Source organism: Cucurbita pepo, chromosome 9 (assembly GCF_057944985.1).
Source record: "Cucurbita pepo subsp. pepo isolate OVF chromosome 9, ASM5794498v1, whole genome shotgun sequence".
NCBI lineage: Eukaryota > Viridiplantae > Streptophyta > Magnoliopsida > Cucurbitales > Cucurbitaceae > Cucurbita > Cucurbita pepo.
Window position 1 is genome coordinate 5,252,488 of NC_141806.1, and position 22,566 is coordinate 5,275,053.

General features: G+C 37.6%; 1 protein-coding gene across 3 annotated transcripts; it reads right to left on the reverse strand.

Annotated features, from left to right (window-relative positions):
- Positions 1–12,893: 12,893 nt before the first annotated feature.
- LOC111784566 (BTB/POZ domain-containing protein At5g47800) lies at positions 12,894–21,541 on the reverse strand. Of its 3 annotated transcripts, none has more exons than XM_023665228.2 (6): positions 21,253–21,541; positions 19,754–19,853; positions 19,613–19,682; positions 19,129–19,527; positions 17,629–18,351; positions 12,894–13,475 (listed from the first exon to the last, which is right to left on the reverse strand). In XM_023665228.2, exons 2-6 carry the CDS (start codon positions 19,810–19,812, stop codon positions 13,152–13,154), a joined length of 1,575 nt encoding a protein of 524 aa, XP_023520996.2. In that variant the 5' UTR covers positions 19,813–19,853; positions 21,253–21,541; the 3' UTR covers positions 12,894–13,151. The 3 variants fall into 3 exon arrangements, with proteins under 3 accessions (XP_023520996.2, XP_023520998.2, XP_086983341.1); XM_023665230.2 differs by having other exon boundaries at positions 19,129–19,521; positions 21,253–21,540; XM_087127215.1 differs by lacking the exon at positions 21,253–21,541 and adding an exon at positions 20,847–20,954.
- Between the last annotated feature and the right edge of the window lie 1,025 nt (positions 21,542–22,566).

Sequence of the window (22,566 nt, forward strand, 5' to 3'; positions counted from 1 at the left end):
AAATTAGTTATGCATGCTCTTATTGCCAAAAAAAAAAAATGGCTTCATTGATGGCACAATTGAAGAACCGTCTTAAGATGCAAATTCAACCGAATTTGAACTCTGAAATCAGTGCAACAATATGATAATATCTTGGTTAACTCATTCAATTGAAGCAGATATTGTTGAAGGTATTATTCATGCCAAGACAGCTCATCAAGTGTGGGTTGATCTTCACGATCAATTTTCACAAAAGAAAAAAAATGCTCCAGCAATTTTTCAGATACAAAAGTCGATAGCAATGATGTTACAGGGAACCATGACACTGTCAACATATTTCACCAAGCTCAAAGCACTCTGGGATGAATTGGAAGCGTACGACACACCATATACCTGTAATCAACGTGAAATATATGTTGATCAATGCGAAGAAGACAAGTTAATGCAACTACTCATGGGGCTCAATGAGTCTTATAAAACGGTGAGATCTATGACTCCATTATCTAATGTGAGGCAAACCTATTCATTACTTGGTACAAGAAGAGATGTAGCGTCAGGTAACTTCTGAACCTACCGAGAATTTCTCGATTGCATTAGCAGTGCACAAGAAAACAACATATTCAAAATTCACCAAAGACAAATCATGTGAACACTGCAATAAAAGTGGTCATATAATTGATGAGTGTCGAATGCTTAAGTTTCACCGTAAATTTTGTGATAGAAGGGGACATACAGAAGATCGATGTCGACAGAAAAATAATTCTAGAAGGGCAGTACAAGTCAATCAACGCAACAATCGTGGATATAGATCATCTGCAAATATGACCAATGTTTCTCAATTGAATACAGAAGAATAGTCACCTAATTCCATTCCAAAATTTTGTTCTAAGCAATTACAACATATAACACAAGCCTTATTTGCATTCAATCATCGTCCTTCTGGTAATTCTGATAATAATATCAGTACTGCAGGTTTGTTTCCAGTATTTGCATTATCTATTAACTTTACAAGTTCTAATTCATGGATTCTTGATAGTGGAGCTACGGATCACTTTATAGTATCAAAAGCTTCTGTTATGACTGAACGAAAGGGTGTCACCATATCTACAATAAATTTGCCTAATAGAGGGACACCATATGTGTCACATCCTAGCAATATTTCCTTTAGTCCTGACCTTAAATTAAACAATATTTTATGTGTGTCTTCGTTCAATTTAAACTAATGTCCATCAGCATACTTACCTTATGACTTGAAATGTTATGTCACCTTTTATCTTGATTCTTGTGTTATGCAGGACTTGGCTATGGGGAAGATAATTGGCTCGGGTAAACAATTCAGAGGTCTATCATATTTCTTCATCTCCAATCAAATATTCAGCTCACCAAGTATCTCAGTCATCTGATTTGTGGCATTTACGCCTAGGTCATTCTTCTTTTTCTCGTTTTAAATTTCTAGCTAATCAATTGCATCTTAGCAATGCTACTTTTTTTCATAATTCTAGTATTTGCCCATTAGCAAAACAAACTAGGTTGTCTTTCCCAAAAAGCTCAATAACAACTCATTCTGTCTTTGATCTGTTACATTGTGATGTTTGGAGACCACATAAAATTCCAACTCATTATGGTTTGCGTGTTTTTTTCTCACTATTGTTGATGATTTTACTGAATGTACTTGGATTTTTCTTATGCAACATAGATCCGAAGTACATCATTTGTTAATGAACTTTGTTAAATTCGTTCAAACTCAATTTCATACTACTATCAAGATAGTTAGATCAGACAATGGGACAGGTTCCTATCTTTGCAACCATTTTTTACTTCTTGTGGCATTGAATTTCAGCGCACTTGTGTCTATACTCCACAACAAAATAGAGTCGTAGAACGTAAGCATCGTCATATCCTAAATGTAACTAGGTCTCTTCTCTTTCAGTCACATGATCTACTTAATTTTTTGGGAGAGTGCATTTTAACTGCTGTTTATCTTATAAATAGAACACTATCATCATTGTTATCTAACAAGACACCTTTTGAAGCACTCTACAAATGACCACCTACATTTCACCATCTTAAAGTTTTTGGTTGTAAGTGTTATGCAACTGTAGTACATCCTAAACAAAAATTTGAACCTCGGGCAATTCCTTGTGTTTTCGTAGGATATCCTTGTGGTCACAAAGGTTACAAGTTGTATGACATGCAATCTAAAAAATTCTTTATCAGTCGTGATGTTAAAGTTTGTGAAGATGATTTTCCTTTTTCATCTGCTTCACAAACTTTGACATTAGCTCATTCAACTCCCATTTTACCACTTCATGATCCATCCTACTCAAACATCCATTCTAGTCCTCCCTCATCTTCTATTCCTTCACCTACTACTTCGTCGTCTCCTCCGCCTTCTATTCCTTCTCTAGATTCACCCACTAATTCTAATCCTATCCAACCTGATACATCAGTTCCACTCCGATGTTCTACTCGTAGCAAACAGCCTCCAGCTTGACATAATGATTATGAGATGTCTTCTGGAGTCAATCATTTAACCTCTAGCTCAAGTCCAAACACTAGCACTAGGTATTCCCTGCGTTTTTCTCCTACTCAACGTGCTTTTCTAGCTCTTATTACAGTCCAAACAGAACCTAAAACATATGATGAGACAGTTGGCAACCCATTATGGCAGCAGGTTATGAATGATGAAATTGCAGCTTTAGAACGTAATCATACTTGGTCTCTCGTTTCTCTACCACCTGGCCATAAAGCTATCGGTTGTTGTTGGGTGTACAAGATTAAACACAACTCTGATGGTTCTGTCGAACGTTATAAAGCCTGACTGGTAGCAAAGAGATACACTCAGGTTAAAGGTGTTGATTACAAAGAGACATTTTCTCATACAGCGAAACTTACTAAACTTCGTTGCTTACTCACTATTGCCGCTGCTCGAAAATGGTTTACTCATCAGTTGAGTGTTCAAAATGCTTTTCTCCATGGTAATCTAGATGAGGAAGTCTATATGTCTTTACCACCAGGTATTCGCCGACAGGGGAGAATATAGTATGTCGGCTCCATAAATCACTTTATGATTTAAAACAGGCTTCTCGCAATTGGTTCTCCATATTCTCTACCACTACACAAAATGCAGGCTACATTCAATCCAAAGCATATTACTCTTTATTTACTAAGAGTAAAGGTATCTCTTTCACTACAGCTCTTATCTATGTTGATGATATTCTGGTGACAGACAATGATTTCAAAGAAATTCAATATCTCAAGACTAGTTTACTCGAGAAATTCCTTATCAAAGATTTAGGGAATTTGAAATATTTCCTAGGCATTGAATTTTCTCGATCTATAAACGGAATTTTTATGTCTCAAAGGAAGTATGCTCTAGACATTCTTCGAGACACAGGTCTTACAGGAGCATGACCAGAAAGATTTACTATGGAGCAAAATCTGAAACTTTCTTTAACATAAGGAGAGATGTTGAATGATCCAAGTAATTACAGACGGTTGATTGACATATTAATATATTTAACCGTTACTAGGCCTGACATAGTGTATTCAGTTCGTATGCTTAGTCAATTTATGCATGAACCAAGAAAACCACATTGGGAGGTAGCTCTTCGAGTTCTGAGATACATCAAAGTACCCCTAGTCAAGGACTTCTACTGCCATCTAAAAACAACTTAAGATTACAAGCATATTGCGATTCAGACTAGGGTGGTTGTCGAACTTCCAGGCGGTCTATTTCTGGGTTTTGCATTTTCCTCGGAAATTCAATTATTTCTTGGAAGTCTAAAAAACAAACCAATGTGTCCAGATCATCAGTAGAAGCCAAGTATCGAGCTATGACAAATACTTGTTTAGAGTTAACTTGGTTAAGATACATTCTCCAAGACTTGAAAGTTCCACTATCCGAACTAGTATTATTGTATTGTGATAATCAAGCAACATTACATATAGCAGCCAATCCAGTCTTTCACGAACGTACGAAACACATTGAAATAGATTGTCATATAGTTCGAAAAAAGTTACAAGCTGGAATTATCAAACCGTGTTATGTTTCGACTAAAATTCAATTGGCAGATATTTTCACTAAAGCTTTGGAAAGACATCAATTTGATTTTTTGAAAGATAAGTTGGGTGTGATTACATACCCTGGGCTCCAACTTGAGGGGAGTATTAAAATATAATATTTAAAAATATATTATAATAATTAATTATGGAATATTCGTCCGTTAATATTTTATCTTAGGATTTGATTAGTAGTATATTTTATCTTATTCTCAAGATTTACTTAGTTTATATTTCCTCCACGTTTTTAGGTATTAGTTGGTAGCTTGTATCCTATTTAAACATTGTGAACATTAATGAATATCGCACTTTTTATCCCACTTTTATTTCTCATTCTTAACATTATGAACTATATCTATTTTTGATTCGATATTCGATGATGTTTCATTTTTTAATTTCTTGTTTCGTTCTTTCTTAATGACTAAATTAATAAAAATAATCTTAAACATTATCCTTTATCTAAAATAAATATTCATAATTTTTTAAAAGTTTCTTTTAACTTTGAAAAAATCTCAAGAAAAAAAAATATTCGTTCAAAAATACCTTCAACTTTCAAAAACAATTTCAAAAATAACTTTCAAAAGCATTTAAAAATATCCTTAAGTTTTTGAAAAATTCATTAATACACTTTTTAAAACTTCAAAAACATCTATAAACTTTTTTAAAACTACAAAATACATCAACTTTAAATAAAAATTCAAAAATACCTTTACGGTTAGTATTGCGTTTAAAAAATATTCAAGAGATTTCAAAAGTAGCATAAAAAGTTTAAAAAGTTGTAAATCTAGGTAAGTTCATTCTCGGGTATCCCAATTTGACCTCTTATATCTTACTTTTTTTAAAACCAAATGAATTGAAGTAAGTCGAATCGACGGTAAGTTCATTCTTGGGTACCCCACTTTGACCTCTTATATCTTGCTCATTTTCAAGTAATCACTAAATCGATGAAAAACGTTATTTTCAAAGAGTAGAAAGTTCAGGTTTTTTCCTATCTGTGTCCAGACGTAGACGATGATGGCATGACAACTTCAAAGCTTGCCACGTCAGCCCCTTGAGGTTTTCTTGAACATCGAGTAATAATTGGATTAGTTCACCTATTTTTACACTTTCTCTTACAATAAGTTTTGATGTTCCAAAAAATAGACTCAATTTGGGTCCTACCCAAGAAATTTGATACTGAAACAACTTTGGAAAGGTAGCTAAAAGTGATCCCGAACACAATCGAACATGTAAACAACTATATGGGCGCACCTTTGCTCATAGATTAGAATGATTTATGTTAGGATCGCACAACAATGCACACACTCGATCTAGATGAATAGAAAGAACATGAGAGAGAAAATAAGGAAGAATATTGTCTAGAGGTTTACATTGATGACTTCTAACTAGAGAGAATAGAGGGATTGAGAAAAGTACATCTCCAAAACACTACTAAATATAACCATATAATCTATACAAATATCTATCATATATTTCTCTATCAACTTTTTACTATAAATAGTTGTTTAGACCATTTTCTATATATAGTTTTACTGTCTATAACACTTAAATACAACTAAATAAGCTATAAATAGGCAGCATGCTTCATGTCCCAACCATTCTCGCACGGGTAGACTGATCCAGTCAACCAAGAATTTCATTCTCAAATGATTATAAGCACCATACCAATTGAGGATTTGCACAACCTCAATATTTTAACATAACACATTTTGTCAACATGCTTGCTGGATTCTTTGCACCCTCTATCTTCTCCAAACACATCACCATTTTCAACTAACCTGCTAGTGAAATGATATCATATTATATGTTTTGTCTTTGAATGATAGACCGGGTTCCTTACCAACTGTAAGATACTATGATTATCTGTATAAAGAATCTTGTCGTGATGCTTCTTGCCCAATTCTTCTAGATATTCTATCATCCATATCATCTCCTTTCCAACTTCAGCTATTGCCATGTACTCAGCCTGAGTAGATGAAAGAACAACACATTTCTGAAGCCTAAACATACGATCATTCATGATTTGCTTCAATTTGGTTGTATCCTCCAATTGTAGGGCCTCATCAAAGGGCTCTGGTTCCCCTTCATTAGTCAGCAACAGATAGTGTAATGAAGGTACATACCTATCTGGTGCAGTAATATCTCTGGATGATTTTTTCAACACCTGCTCAAGTGTCACTTGCTCCACCTTTGGTTCCTCATCAACAGTTTTAGGAGTTCTTTGAGTATCTGCTACAACATCACTAGTGATTTTTTTTGCAACTCAACCTCAATTCCCACATCAGGAGTTCCTTGAGTATTTGCTACAACATCTCAGGATTCTCTTGTTCTTGACATCCCAAACCTTGTACCCGAACATGTCATAATCATAGCATATGAGGTAGCACTTCACAAGCTCAGCGTCAAGCTTGTCACTCTTCTTTGGATCAACATGAACATACGCAATACAGTCAAAAGTTCTAAAGTGAGAGTACTTGAGTTCTTTTCCTGTCCATACTTCTTTTGGCAACTTGAACTCTAAGGGTACTGACAGCCTTCTATTGATCAAATAGTTTGTTGTGTTCACAGCATCAGCCCAGAATGTCTTTGGTAGTCTAGAATGAATCCTCATGCTTCTTGCTCGCTCATTCAATGTTCTATTCATCCTTTCTGCAACGACATTTTGTCTGGCCTTACACGAAAATTTCCTCATTAATCTAATTTTCCAAGCGGCACAAAATATTATAAACCTGACTTGTCGTACTCTCCTCCATTGTCAGACCTCAGAGATTTGATCTTCAAGTGGTTTAATTTTCAACCTCATCTTTCCACTTCTTGAAGGTGACAAATACATCTGACTTGTGTTTCAGGAAATAAACCTATACGTCCCTACTGAAATCATTGATGAAGGTGACGTAGAATTTTGATCTACCAAGTGATGAAACTGGAGATAGTTCCTATACGTCTATATGGACCATTTCAATCGCACTTTCTTTCGTTCTTTGGCTACCTTTGTGAAGCTAACTCATTTATGTTTGACCATGACACACCTCTCACAAAGACCCATATCAACAGATTTTAGGCTTTCTAAAAATCCTTACACAGCCAACATCTTCATTCCTTTGACGCTCATATGTCCAAGTCATTGTGTCATAGACTTGAATTGGAAGCACTCTCAACAACAGTATCTATGTTTATACACCCTGCAGTGGTGTATAAGGTTCCAGATTTTGTGGCACATGCTACCACCATAGCACCCTTCACGATCTTCCATGAACTCTTCCCAAACTCTGCTGCATAATCTGTGCTATCCAACTGACCAATGGAGACCAGGTTCTTCTTGAGACTAGGAATATATTTGACATTCTTTAATGTCCACTGATTTCTTGCGGGAGTTTTTATGCAGACATCCCTTTTCTTTCAATCTCCAAGGTTTAGTTGTCGGCAAGATACATCTTCTCAAAATTTCCTTACTTGGAGAAGAATGAAACAATGCACCTGAATCCAAAATTCATGACCCAATCAAACTGTCCACACGAAGGATTAGAACATCCTCAGTATCTTCTGTTAAATATATAGAAGAATCATTGTTATCTTCAGATTTGTGATTTTGTTTCTTCTTCAATTTTGTACATTTTGTCCGAAAGTACCCTTTTTCTCTACAATTTCAACACTTTACGTTTGATTTGCTTGGAGATTTTCCCCGGTTCTTTGATTTTGATCGCCCATGTTTGTTTGGGCTCTTTGATTTACTTCTACCTCTTTGATCAACACTGAGAGGATTGCCTGATGAATCTCAAATTTCCCATTTGTGAATACTTTTGCTGAGAATTACATCTCGAATTACATAAAACTTCAGTTTATCAAATCCTCGTGAATTGTTGATCGTGACAACAACAGTATCCCACAACTTGGGTAAAGATGACATCAAAATCAATGCTTTAATTTCATCTTAAAAAATAATTTCTACCGAGCTCAATTGACTTACAATCATGTTGAACTCATTTATATGATTTGCAATATATCCACTTTTAGACATTTGTAGGTTGAATAGTCTCTGCATTAAATGCACCTTGTTCATAGCCGATGGTTGTTCGTACATATTCGACGGCGCCTTTAATACGTTCGACGTCGTCTTCTCCTTGATGATGTTGAACGCCATGTTTTTGGACAACATCAACCAGATCAACCCTAAGCCTTAACGATCCTTGAGCTTCCACTGCTCCGTGGTCATGGTATCCATCTTCACCCCCAACAGGGATTCATGAAGATCTTTCTGGTGCAAATAATCTTCAATCTGCATCTTCAAGAAATCGAAATCGGATCCATCGAACTTCTCAATTCCAATCTTTGAGCCTTCCATATTCAAAGATAGTGGTGAATCATGCCTAGCTAGGATCACACAACAACGCACACACTTAATCTAGATGAATACAAAGAGTATGAGAGAGAAAATGCAAGTAGGAATATTGGCTAAAAGTTTATATTGATGACTTCAGGTATGTACACCAAGAAGAGAAAAATACATCTTCAAAGCACTGTCTAAGGGGTATATGTATGACTTCAGTTTACTATATATATATAGCTTTACCCGATATAACCCCTTCCCCATATAAATATTTACCATATATTTATTTACCCGCTTTTTACTATAAATAGTCGTTTACTATATATGACTGTTTTCTCTATATAGTTTTACTATATATATATATAAGAATTGAATAAGCAATAAATAATTAGCCAGCAGGCTGCATATCCCAACCGTTTACCCAATTTTTTTATGGATTCTTACAAAAATGTTTATTATAGTAGAAACTAAAAGACAAGTTTCCACTTACTCAAGAAGTTTGAAGAAATTCCAACCTTAAAAAGGTCATGAATCGAGCACCCAAACACAACCAAACGAGTAACTATTTGGAGTAAGTTTTCAGAAGAGTTTATAAGAGTCAATTAGGACCGTGAGCAACGGATTAATATTCATGTTTAGAAGCCTAATTGACCCAAGTTTTATGAAAAATAAGCCTTAAAAAGCCTAAAAATTTACGGTTTAGCATGATATTCAATTTTATAATATCTAGTTGCATGAATTGTAAATTCTGGTAGTTTTATTATGCTCACAAGTACTTAAATATGCTTTATTTGATTTATTATTATTTATTTGAGCATGTTGATTATGATTTATGCCTATATATAATTTTAGATACAGGTTTGAAAGTTTGAAAGTTTGAAAACCTGTATGCGCCCAATTAGTATTTGAACGATTGTTATGTGCCCTAGAGTGCTTACCATGAATATGTTAGATCATAAACTATTGTTTTTATGATAATTTGATCCTAGGCCTAGCTATTGGGTCACACAACCTTTTTGAATTGATCAAGTATCTTACAGGAACGTCTAGGGCATAACCCATACTTGTAAACGAACTAACAGGTGTTAGGGTCTACTTGGTACGCAGGAAATAGTCGTCACCCACAAGGAACTATAAGAGTATAGGATGTACACTATTGAGATAGTCTTGGTTAAACTTAGTGGGGAGTCATGACCTTATACTTTCCAAACCAAGGAGGGTGTATGTACAAGTCGTCTATTGTTCTAGTTTGAAAAGTAACAAACATATAATTACTGTTCCTAAACAGGTAATCCACTGCTCTAACTTGAGAATGATAATGAACAAGTAGTCGTTGTTCCTAAACAAGTAGTTTACTGTTTTTATTTGAGGGTAAGAATAGGTAGTTTATTGATTTAGCCTGAAAAGGCGAAAGTGATGTTGCTTGGCATCCTTAGGAATAATCTTTTGAATATAATTCAGTACGTAGTCAAGTGTGGAGTATGCAAAATATTCTAAGAGCAAAGGGTCTCCTTCATACTTAAGATAGAGTACTAAGGCCTTTCCATGGGCCACGGCCACAGTGACTTAGGAACACTTAGGGCAAGGTTAGTAAACGTAAAATACAGAGTTAATAGTACCTAAAACCATCCAGATATGAACCCCAAAGGTGATAAAGTACCCCTTAGAGGGGTACATGTAGGGTTTAGGTATCTAAGAACCTGAGGTAGCATAAACCTCGAGCACAATTTTGGCTAACTATAGGAATTGTTTGAGCATATATCTTCAAAATATGAGTATAGGAATAAGTCAGATGAGAGCCTAAAATTAGGTTACTTACGGAGTATTTTTAATACTCACTCTTGCTATACTTTCATTTTTAGGTGACCAGCAGATCTGTCTATGATGAAGGACGTGTTGAGCCGTGTGGCTATTGGAGGGACCGTTGACCTGAGTCTTATGTGTACTTGTATATTTCTTTTGAAAATCCCTTTTTTAATAATATAAATTTTTATATTTAGAGTTGGGTGCGTGCACATACAAATATTTAATTTGTTTTATTTTTACATTTGTTTTGAACTTAGATATAATATTTAGAGTATATATTATTTATAGAATATATCTTAGATATTATATTTTATTTTCAATATTTAATGAGTTTATATTTTCTTCCTCGGTACGCATTACTTGATAGCTTCTATCTTATTTAAGGATATGAATATTAACGAGAATACAACCCCTTTGATTTCAATTCTATCTCTATTTCTCATTTTTAACCGAACTAAAAAAAATTATCGAAATTCTATCTTCGTGTCTACTTTATCGAAATTTTTTATCTAACTCCTCTAAAATCTTATCGAATCTAGGAAAAATAGAAACTAAAAACTTGAAAATCTTACCTCTCGTTCTTCCTTGATTCTGGATGATTTTGAGCGATCCAAGAGTCCAGACTTCATATCCTTTGACCTTTTGAGCAACTTTCATGAAGGGATCGTTGCTTGAAAACGACTCCTCGTGACCAGATCGAAGCACCCACAATGGTTTTCCTTTTTTCAAATTGTCTTTTCTCTCTCTCCTTTCTCTTTTCTTTTTATTCTTCCTTTTCTTTTCTTTCCCACAGATTAGCCAATTGACTAAAATTGGCAGGCGTGAACCCAAAAATCCAACCCCAACTACAAAGGTTGCCTTGGGTCCTATAGAATTTTGGGTTGGGTTGGATTGTATTTCTTTTGGACCCAAGCTAGTTTGAGTTGATTCGAGTTTAGTGTGTAAAGGACTGGATCAACCCAACCCAACCCGATTAAATAAAAAGAAAGAAATTTTTTTTTTTTGGTCGCCAAGTTCCATTGTCTTCAATACATTCTTCAAGTTTCATCATCTTCCAAGTCGTCGTTGCCTTTGCCCTTTCACTTTAGTACGTTTTCACATAGTCTGGTTCAGTCTCATCTGACGTCTTTAGTAGTAAGCACTTGGTTGTCGGTTGTTGATTGTCTCGACACTTAATTGTCTCAATTTTGTCGTCTTCAACACTCGATAATCAGTTGTTTGGATACTCCATAGAAGTGAAAATAAAATATTTTCATAGTTGATAAGAACCTTTAACCTTAGTCAACATATATATGAAAATGAAACTCAGGTCGATAATAATATAGGTTTTGGTTTCAATTTATGTTTATTAATAATATAATATAGCACACTATGTTCATTGTTTATGAAACCCATGTTGATGAGAATGAGAATAATATAACCTATTATGTTGATAAGAATAATGTAGCACATTATATTTGATGTATAGAAAATTGAAGCCATAATGATAATGATAATATAGCATATTGATTCATGATAATAACGTAGCACATTAATTCTTATGTTTAATGTTTAATGAAATTCATGTTGATGATGGTAATATAGTATATTACATCGATGATAATAACGTAACACAGTATGTTTAATGTTTATGGTTTATGTAAATAGTTTATAATTGAGTCATTTTGATGCATATTGTGGTTATTGTGTCATATTGGGATGAACGTTTGAATCATATTAATTTCACTTTACTTTTTATAGATTGAAAATAATAGTGCATGTGGATGTAATTTTGAAACTTCTCCATTTGGCTCTAGTAATTACAAGTACAATGCAACCAACCAAGCCACCATTAACTACACAATTTGAATCTAGGAAAAGAAAATCTTGTAAATGGTGAGACCATTTTACCAGACTAAAGAACAATAATAAGAGATATATGCTTGTGATACTAATTTGAAACTAGCACATTTGTGGAAACACTTCAAAAAAACACATGTAGTCATTTAATATTGTTACTTCATTGTTTAGTCAAACAACATGTAGAGCAACATGTACTAAGATGATCTTTATGGATGAGTTGCTGTTTAAATTCATAAAGAATAAGGGTTTCAGATTGTTTTGCAATACTATATGTTTAAGTATATTGTCCACTTTGGCCCATTACATATCGCCGCTGTCCACTTTGGCCCATTACATATCGCCGCTAGTCTACGGTTTTAAAATGTGTCTACTAGAGACAGGTTTCCACGCCCTTATAAGAAATGTTTCAAGGTTTTCACGCCCTTATAAGAAATGTTTCAAGATTTAGTCTCCTCGCTGAAACATCGTCCGGTGTCTAGCTCTGATACTATTTGTAATGGCCCAGACCCATTAATAGTAGATATTTTCCAGACCTTTATAAGAAATGGTTCAAGATTTAGTCTCCTTGCTCAAACATTGTAATGGCCCAGACCCACTACTGTCTCCTTGCTCAAACATTGTTCCACACCTTTATAAGAAATGGTTCAAGATTTAGTCTCCTTGCTCAAACATTGTAATGGCCCAGACCCACTACTGTCTCCTTGCTCAAACATTGTAATGGCCCAGACCCACTACTAGTAGATATTGTTTGTTTCAACTTTCTTTTTTGGGCTTCTCCTCAAAGTTTTTGAAACACGTTACTAGGGAGAGATTTTCACACTCTTGTAAACAATGTTTCGTTCTTCTCCCCAACCGACGTGGGATCTCACAATCAGCCTCCAGAACTTCATTCGGTTTCATTAAACTTTGCCAATGTTAGCCTTTTGCAAATCAATCTTATTCATAAACACACTTATGGCAACAAAGGGAAAAAAAAAAAAAAAAACACATTACATATGAGAAGATCCTGTTGGAAAGGAGGGGATTGATTGAATTATCTGTACAAACCTTTATAGCAAACAGAGATTAAAGAAAGAACAGCATGAACCCTGAAAATGCAAGGGAGATCATGGCGCATCTCAATCCCTTTTCTATCCTATGGATTCCTTCGTGATTCAAGCGAATGTTTTGTGTTCATCTCATCTTTATCAGCTTCTGCAACTTTGTGCCTTGATCTTGTGCTTGCTGACCTCCTCAACTTTTCATCTGGGCCTGATCTCAGCTCATCAGTGGCTGCTGCTACGCGGCTACTTGTCTTGGAATTACCTTTCTCTTGCTCAAAGAACAACACTTGCACAACTGTTCTTAGTGGCAGCCGCTCGTTCTTCACTGCATGAGCACGTACATCCGCCGACAGCTTCTGGCAGTTCAGAACTCGACATAATCTCTTTTTATCAGCTTTGCTTAGATATGGATGCTCCTGCAATAAATGAGATCCCCAAGCATTTAGGAGCGGAGATTAGGATGATCAAAAAAAAAAATTTTAAATATTCACTCATTCATACCGTGCCGTGTTTGTTGGACATGACCCTAGATCGGAATTATGTGGAAACAAGTAAAAGAGGCAAAGGAACACTTTGAGGGAGATCTTTTGGAGCAAAGAAAGGTTAAGCACTTAGCTCTTAATTCTCTCTGTTGTTGTGAAAAGAATAACTTTCTCCCCTCAAGCTAACGATCTTCCTAATTAAAGCATAAGACTTAGTCTAAATCACAAAACTTGGTCACAATTGGGAAACTACGGCCAGTTCTACTATAGTTGCTCCATGAGTTAGTAACTAATCCTACCAACCATTCTACTAAAATTACTCCGGGTTAGTGACTTATTCTACTAAGTTAAGTTGATAAGCTCCCAATCTCCTCTGTCAACTTGATTTTGTTCAAGATTCTTCACTCCCAGCCATTCCTGCATCTCTGCAACCTTAATCCTTGCTAGAGTCTTCGTTAGAATATCAACATGTTGCTCTCTAGTGCATACGAACTCCACAACGATTTCTCTTGACAACACACTTACGAATGAAGTGGAAGCTAGTGTCAATTTGTTTGCTGCGTCCGTGAAATACTAAATTCTTCATCAGTGCAATCACAGATTTGTTATCAACATAGAGAGTTACTGGGTTTATTTCACTTCTAGCCACTTCATTCAACAAATTTCCCAGCCACAATTCTTGGCACGATGCTGCAGTTGCTGCCATGAACTCGGCCTCACAGGAAGATAGTGCCACAGTTCGCTACTTCTGAGATTGCCAAGAGATGTTCCACGCCCTCACAAAAACTTGGCCTCAAAGGATGTTCCACACCCTGGCGCTTGCCATAAACCGTCGAGGGCCTTTGACAACTTGTACACTTTGTGCTCTTCGGCTTTGATGACGAACCCTTCAGGTTGGACAACATACACTTCTTCTTGGAGGTCATCATTTAGGAATGCTGATTTGACGTCCAAGTGATGGACCTCCCACCCATGTTCTTCTCAATGGATTCAAGCTCCTTTTGCATAGCCTCCTACGACATCGTCTCAGTTATTGCCTTACAGTAGGTTGTCGGCTCCTTGGCTGCGAGCAACACTAACTCATCGGGATCCAATTCTTCTTCAAGTGTATCCGCATAAATTTCAACAAGAGAACAAAACTTCTTTGGTTCATCCTCTGTTGTGGATCCTCTTGTGCTCTCGTCTAAGCTCTCTTGTTCTAGAGAGTCCATCACGCCTATTGGTATCACCGGTGATGACATGTGTGTATTTGTTGGTATTGCTGTAAGGGCACTTTCTAGGTCTCTTGCATCTACCTCTTCTTCTAGAATAGTGAACTCTATAACAATCTGTTTGTTATTGTCAACACTGCACCAATCCCACTTCTTCTCTTCTTCAAATGCGACATCTCTACTTGCATGAATTTTCTCATGTTGCGGATCATACAACTTGTGTTCCTTAGTTCCATCTTCTACGCCAAAGTACACCATCTTTTGGCTCCTATCATTAAGCTTTTTAATATATGACTTTGCAGCCTTAACATGTGTTGTACAACCGAAGACTCTTAGGTACTCAAAGTGAGGTGTCTTGGCGAACCATGCTTCGTAGGGGCTACAAGTGTCCAGCGCCTTTGTCGGTAAATGATTTAGAAGATAAACTGCATGTCATATTGCCTAGCCCCTAAAAATCGTCGGGACTTGCATGCTCTTGAGTAAGCTTCTTGCAATGTTCATTATAGTGTGATTTCTTCGTTTGACCACACCATTTTGTTGTGTAGTGTACGATGCAGTGAGTTGATGCTTGATATCTTCCTCTTTGCAAAACTTTGAGAAGTTCTGGGATAAGAACTCGCCACCTCGGTCGGTGTGCAAGGTTTTCAGCTTTTGATCAGACCCGTTTTCAATGTGTCTTTTGAATTTCTTAAACGCACATAATGCCTCTCTTTTCTTTGAGCATGTACACCCACATCCAACGACTATAATCGTGAACAAGTAAGAGAAAATACTTATTACCAACAATCAATAATTGGGTGATCGGGGAACACAAATCTGCATGAACCAATTGCAGTGGTCACTCAGCACGGAAACTAGTTTGAGATGAGAATGACAGTCTTGCTTGTTTGGAGACTAGACAACTTTCACATAGCTGGTCCCGGTGTATGATTTTGGGTAGCCCCATAGTCATCTTCTTCTCTCCCATCATTTTAAGCATTTGAAAGTTCACGTGTCCAAGTCTTGCATGGCATAGCCAAGTTGTGTCTGCAAGTTTTGTCAATAGAGAGATAGGCTGGCTGGTCTTTAATAGTATCCTATATAGGCAATATGCGATCGTTTTATCTTCATCAACAAGGTTCCATTTATGTCGAACATCTCGAGGAACGAGCCAGCTAACTCCACTCTATTTCCTTCTTCCGTCATCTGACCAAGACTGATAATGTTACTCTTCAAGTTTGGGATATAGTATACCTTGGTCAGTAAACGGTTGTCACCATTCTTACACTGGAACAAGATGGATCATTTGTCTTGGATCGGTACAATTGATCCATCGCCAAACTTCACGTTTCCAATGAGCTTCTCATCAAGCTCCTTGAACTTAGTTTGATCTCCGATCATGTGGTTGCTTGCTCCATTGTCAAGATACCACATGTTGGTCTCTATTCGATCTTCTCTTTTTGTAAGAAAGTTCATCATAACCTTCTCTTCGTTGAGCATCAACAGGTTCGGCATCTTCTTGACCAATATTAGTGCGGGCTCTTGATCCTGCGTGAGTGTCAGGTTTGCCTCTTATGCTTCTTCTTGCAGCACTCTACCGCATAGTGCCTATCCACAAGAGTAACACTTGATCATGCTCATGTCCTTCCAAAGGTTGGAATTGTCATGGGTTTGTGAGGTATTCTCACGGCCTTCTCTGCCATCATGTCCACAGCTATATCCACGACCTCTGTTTTCCTTATTATGGCTAACACGTCTCTTCGTACTTGAAAAAAAGGAGTCAGCCGCATTGTTCCTTTTTGTCCGAGTCAACCACTCCTCATGTGTGAGTAAGAGGTCTTTCTTCTCCTCTTTGTCTTAATAACGACGAAGTCTCTCCTCATGGACCTTAAGACGATCAACAACCTCCTCAACTGACATGTTCTTGAAGTCATCAAACTGCTCAATGGAGGTAACAATTTGCATGAATCTTGGGGAACAGCTCGAAGGAACTTCTTGACGATGGAGATCTCTTCACCATATCACCTAATGAACGGATGCCACTAACGATCGTTGTCAACTTCATGGCAAAGTCATCTATTAACTCACCGTCTTCCTGCGGATAGCCTCGAACTCACTCTTCAAGGTCTGCACCTTTGCTTCCTTGACACACTCCACACCCACATGCACTGTTTGCAGCATCTCTCACACTACCTTTGTCGAGTCCTTCTCTGCCAACATGAGAAGAATGTCCTTCGGGACTGCTTGGTAGATGGCGGCAAGAGTCATCATGTCCTTACGCTCCTCAACGTCACCATGCTTGATGGCGTCTCACACGCCTTGTGCTTGTAAGTTGACACGCATCTTTATCGACCATGTTGCGTAGTTACTATTTGTGAGTAACGGGTACTAGAGCGTTACACTCCCCTCCTTTCCGCTCTTTATTGTTGTCACTTCTCCTCCAGTGACTTTGTATGGTGACAACATTTGTTTTGGCATCCTAGGAGCTCTGATACCAAATGTTGGATGTGACCCTTGATCGAAATTATGTCGAAACAAGTAAAAGAAACAAAGGAATACCTGGGAGAGAGATCTTTTGGAGCAAAGAAAGTTTAAGCATTTAGTTTTTCAGTTTGTTGTTGCGAAAAATCATAATCTCATGAATATTTACGTGGAGGAAGCACTAACTAGCTTTCTAATCTTTCTCCCAAGTTAAGAACCACCAACGATCTTCCTCATTAAAGGATGAAACTTAGTTCACAACCACAAAACTTAGTCCACAATTTGTGAACTACTCCCAATTCTTCCATATATCCATAGTAACTTATTATACTCCGTCTAATAAATTTGTCCTAAAGTTACTCTATAAGTTAGTGACTTATTCAACTCAGTCAAGTTTATAAACTCAAAGTATTTACCTTGAGAAAGATGTTGATTGCTCTGTAAACATCATCGTGATTCGGCCGGGCAACGTCGGGCAAAGCTTCAGCAAGATAAATCATCTTTGCAACAGGCATGTTTCGATCTCTAGCAACCATTTGGAGATAAGAGTCAATGAGCTTCCCAACTTTTCTAATAGATATCAAAAGCTGAGCATTTTCATCAGCCGCCGGCGACTGTCGTCTCCACGCCATTAAGAAGCTCTCTAAAACAGCCACAACCAAATCAACATCATGGCAATACTCATCGCCACCATCATCATTGGAGGCAGAATGTGAAGCAAAAAGTAAGTCGCTCACTGTTGCCTCTTCCAACAGGGCGCTGCATCGCCTTATAACCTCTGTTTTTGTAGCTGAAGAGGCTCCCAAGAGATTTGCAAGGCTGAGTAGCCGAAGCGAGAAGCTTACTGATATTGATTCTTGATCTGGGGGTATGAGGCTGATTAGGGTCTCGAGGATTTGCCGATTCTTAGCTGAATTTGATTGGGCTGAGATATCTGGAAGCCACCGACAGGCGTAGACGTGTAAAGCTTCGCCGATTAGCGGCGGCGGCAGCATGCATGTTGATGAAATGGCCACGATTATACAGCGGAATAGATCGATGTCTAGATCGGCTATGTCCTCTGTCCACCAATCTTTGGGAACAGAGCGGTGGGTTTTCTTGTTGTAGCCTGGTCTGGTGTAAGTGTAGGACCATGTGACCTGCAACAAAATTGATAAGTTGGGGAATTTGAGGAAGGAAAAGGGGAAAAGTGTAAGAGGATTACTCGGAGGGAGTTTACATTGGCTAATTTAGGGAATGATCATCCGTTTATAAGTAAGAACGAATAAAGGGTCTAGTTTGTTCGAAGATTTCAGAGAAGGAATCGAGCCTTGACTAAGGAAAGTTGTTTGAGGGCTCCATAGGCCTAAGGGGAGGCTCTATAATGTATTTTGTTCGAGGGGAGAATTGTTAAGGATGGTTGGGAGGGAGTCACATATTGGCTAATTTAGGAAATGATCATGAATTTACAAGTAAGAATACATCTTCATTCGTATGAAACTTTTCCGTTTTAGAGAAGCCTAAAACAAAGCCGCCAGAGCTTATGCTCAAAATAGACAATATCATACTATTGTAGAGATTCATGATTCCCAACATGGTATTAGAGTCATGCCCTTAACTTAACCATGTCAACAACATCCTCAAATATCGAACAAAGAAGTTGAGACCCTCGAAGGTGTAGTCAAAAGTGACTCTAAGTACCGAACAAATAGTGTACTTTGTTCGAGGACTCCGGAAAAGGAGTCGAGCCTCAATTAAGGAAGGTTGTTCGAGGGCTCCATAGGCCTCAGGGGAGACTTGATAGTGTACTTTGTTCGATGGGAGGATTGTAGAGATGGTTGGGAGGGAGTTCCACATTGGCTAATGATAATATCATACCATGGTAGAGAGTCGTTATTCCTAATAAAAAGTTCGACAAACCCATTTGAGATTCAAACCTTAGAAGGTGGAGTGAGGATTTTCTCGACGATTGAATCGATACATTTTCTGGTGATTCCAAGATTGTCGGACCATTCCGAGAGGCCAACAGCAGAACGAAGCGCGACAATGGTGTCCTTCCAACCAGCAAGGATGCAAGAAAGAAAGAAAGTTTCAAGCTTGGCGATGAAGTTCCCATTATCTGTGGAATCGCTCATTTGAAGGAACTTAGCAGCACAGAACGCAGAGACAAAGTTATGGGCACTGAGATTTATAGTGATTCCATAGCAGAATTTGGCACAGAGCTCAAAGGCTTCTTCTCCTCCAGGAATGTCGTGGAGTTCAATACTGATTTTGTCAGCATTGTTGGAGCAAAGACGCTGTAAAAGGCCGCAATTGGGCAGTAGTGGGAACTGCAGCTAGCAAAATCCAGCTCGGTTAGCTCAAAAAAACATGTCGGAAAAAGCAGTTTTTGAAGAACATCATGGGATGAGTTGAACGAACCTTGTGAATGAGATATGTAATGTTGTTTATTTTGATAATAAGATCAGTGGGTGCATCAGAAATGACAGTCCTGCAATGAAAGCTTGATTAAAAAAAGGAGGCATGTGGGTTGAATTATGTTCATATGAATGCATTCATTACCTTGTAGCTTCTTCAGTGTAGAAGGTGTCCGGCCTTGTTCCTAATTTCATGAACTTCATGGCTCTAACTCAGTTGAAATGCTAGATTTCTAGCCACACACCTTCCATAATCATACAAATTAGATAACATCAAATTCTCAAAAGGTATAATATAATGATTTACAAGCTTGATACATGGATTTGCTTAATCTGTAATGAAAATTAAGTTAGACGACATTTCAAGAACTGGAAACGAACTCCTTCTATACTATGGACTCTCTAGTGGACTCTCTAATAGATGTTGTCTCCTAGAAGAGGTTTTCACATTTTTATATTAATCTCCAACCGATGTGGGATCTCACAATCTATTCTCTTCGGGGTCCAGCATTCTTGGTGGCACTCGTTCCCTTCTTCAATCGATGTGGGACCCTCAATTCACCCTCTTCGAGGCCCCTGATACTCGTTTCCTTCTTCAATTGATGTGGGACCTAAATTCACCTCCTTTTGAGGCTTAGCTTCCTTGTTGACACATTGCCCCGTGTCTGACTCCTATACCATTTGTAACAGCCCGAGCCCACCGCTTGCCAATACTATCCTCTTTGTGTTTTCCCTTTCGGGCTTTCCCTCAAGGTTTTAAAAGCGCGTGTACTAACGAGAGGTTTCCACACCCTTATAAAGAATGTTACGTTCTCCTTCCCAATCGATGTGGGATCTCACAATCCACCCCTTTCGGATCCGAGCGTCCTTGTTTGCACACCATCTCGTGTCCACCCCCTTCAAATCTCAACTTTCTCGTTGGCACATGGCTCATGTCTAACTCTGATACCATTTGTAATAGCCCAAACTCACCGCTAGCAGATATTGTCCTCTTTAGACTTTCCCTTTCGGGCTTCCCCTCAAGGGTTATAAAACATGTCTACTAGCAAGAGGTTTTCACATCCTTATAAAGAATATTTCGTTCTCCTCCCCAACCGATATAGGATCTCACCGTTTATTCCCTTAATCAAATCAAATAATCAAATATTTCATGTGTTTAAAGGAGCATCTACACCAACCCTATATCAAACAAAAATCAGGAAAATAAAAAGAAAAGATGGGAAATGAAGATCTATTACATGAACACTAAACATTAAGGGAAAAAAATGAGAAGAATGTTGTTTGTTCTTGAGAGAGAGAGAGAGAGAGAGAGTTATAAGCATGGAAGTGCGGTCTGTGCAATGACAGGCAAATGGGGTAAAGAGAAGACACTGAAAAACAAAAGGCTATATATTGTGTGGCCACAAAAACAACCAAACCCTCCCTTTGGGGTTCTATTTCTTCAATTATTTCCCACTTTTTCTCAAAGTAAACTATAAAACTTTATGAATTGGATGAAACCAAACATGGGAATTAATGCAAAATTGTGAAGAACATGAATTAAATGAAGAACACTATGAGATGGGTTTCCTTATTTTTGTGATTGGAATGGAAATTATCAAACTTTTTGTTGGAATTGAAACCAAAAAGAGTTGAAAAAGGTACCGTATGAAGAGAGAGAGATCAGTTGATAGAAAAGCTTGTGCAAAGTTGATCCATGGTGGCAGCTGCAATCAAATCAATATAAAACAAGCGATGAGGAAGAGAATTGGTTGGAGTGTGGAAGAGGAGCAACGCTGTGTTCATGCAATATATTATATATTGGAAGAGATGGAAAAGAAGTGAATACAGCTTTGTGGGTTTGAGTATCAAACTCATCAACAAAAGGGTAGCATATTAAAGAATTGGAGAAAGAGAGAGAGAGAGTGGTTGGTTGGTTGGTATTAGTCAACATGGCAATGCATCAAGGCACGATAAGGTGCTTGAATAGAAAGAAAGGCCACATGAGCGAACTAGGTTGTAACAGTTGAAGCCCGCCGTTAACGGGTATTGTCTTCTTTGAGTTTCCATTTCGAGCTTTTCCTTACGGTTTTTAAAACACGTTTGTTAGGAAGAAGTTTCCACACCCTCTACTGTTAGCATATATTGTTCTCTTTAGGTTTTTCTTTTTAGGGTTTCTCAAAGTTTTTAAAATGCGTATTTTAGGGTTTTCTCTCGAGGTTTTTAAAATGGGTTTGCTAAAGAAAGGTTTCCACACCCTCCACCACTACTAGTAGATATTGTCTTTTTTGGGCATTCTCTTTCAGACTTTCCCTCAAAGTTTTTTTTTTTTTTTTTTTTTTTTTTTTTTTTTGCTAGGGAGAGGTTTTCACACTTTGCAACGCAAGTAAATGTTGTCCTATTTGAGTTTTCCCTCAAGGTTTTTAAAACGCGTCTGTTAGGGAGAGGTTTCCACGCCCTCCACCGCTAGTAGATATTGTCCCCTTTGGGCTTTCCCTTTCGAACTTTCCCTCAAAGTTTTAAAATGCGTTTGCTAGGGAGAGGTTTCCACGTCCTTGACCGCTAGTAAATATTGTCCTCTTTGAGTTTTCCTTCTCGAACTTTGTCTCAAGGTTTTCAAAACGCGTCTATTAGGAAGAGGTTTCCACACCCTCTAACGCAAGCATATATTGTCCTCTTTAGACTTTCCCTTTCGAGTTTGTCTTCAAAGTTTTTAAAACGCGTCTACTAGGAACTTATAAAAAATACTTCATTCTCCTCCCCAATCGACGTGGAATCTCACACACATACCAATATTGATATGAATATTGTGTGCATAGGTAGGCACCAAAGAGGAAGAAAATGGAGGTGAATGATTGAGTTGAGAAAAGGCATGCAAAGGGGAAGTGGGGAAAAGAAGAGTTGTTGGAGAGTGCTACCAATTAAGTGAAAAAACGAAGCGAAAGATCCCCACACACACTGCCTTTCCTCATCATGCTT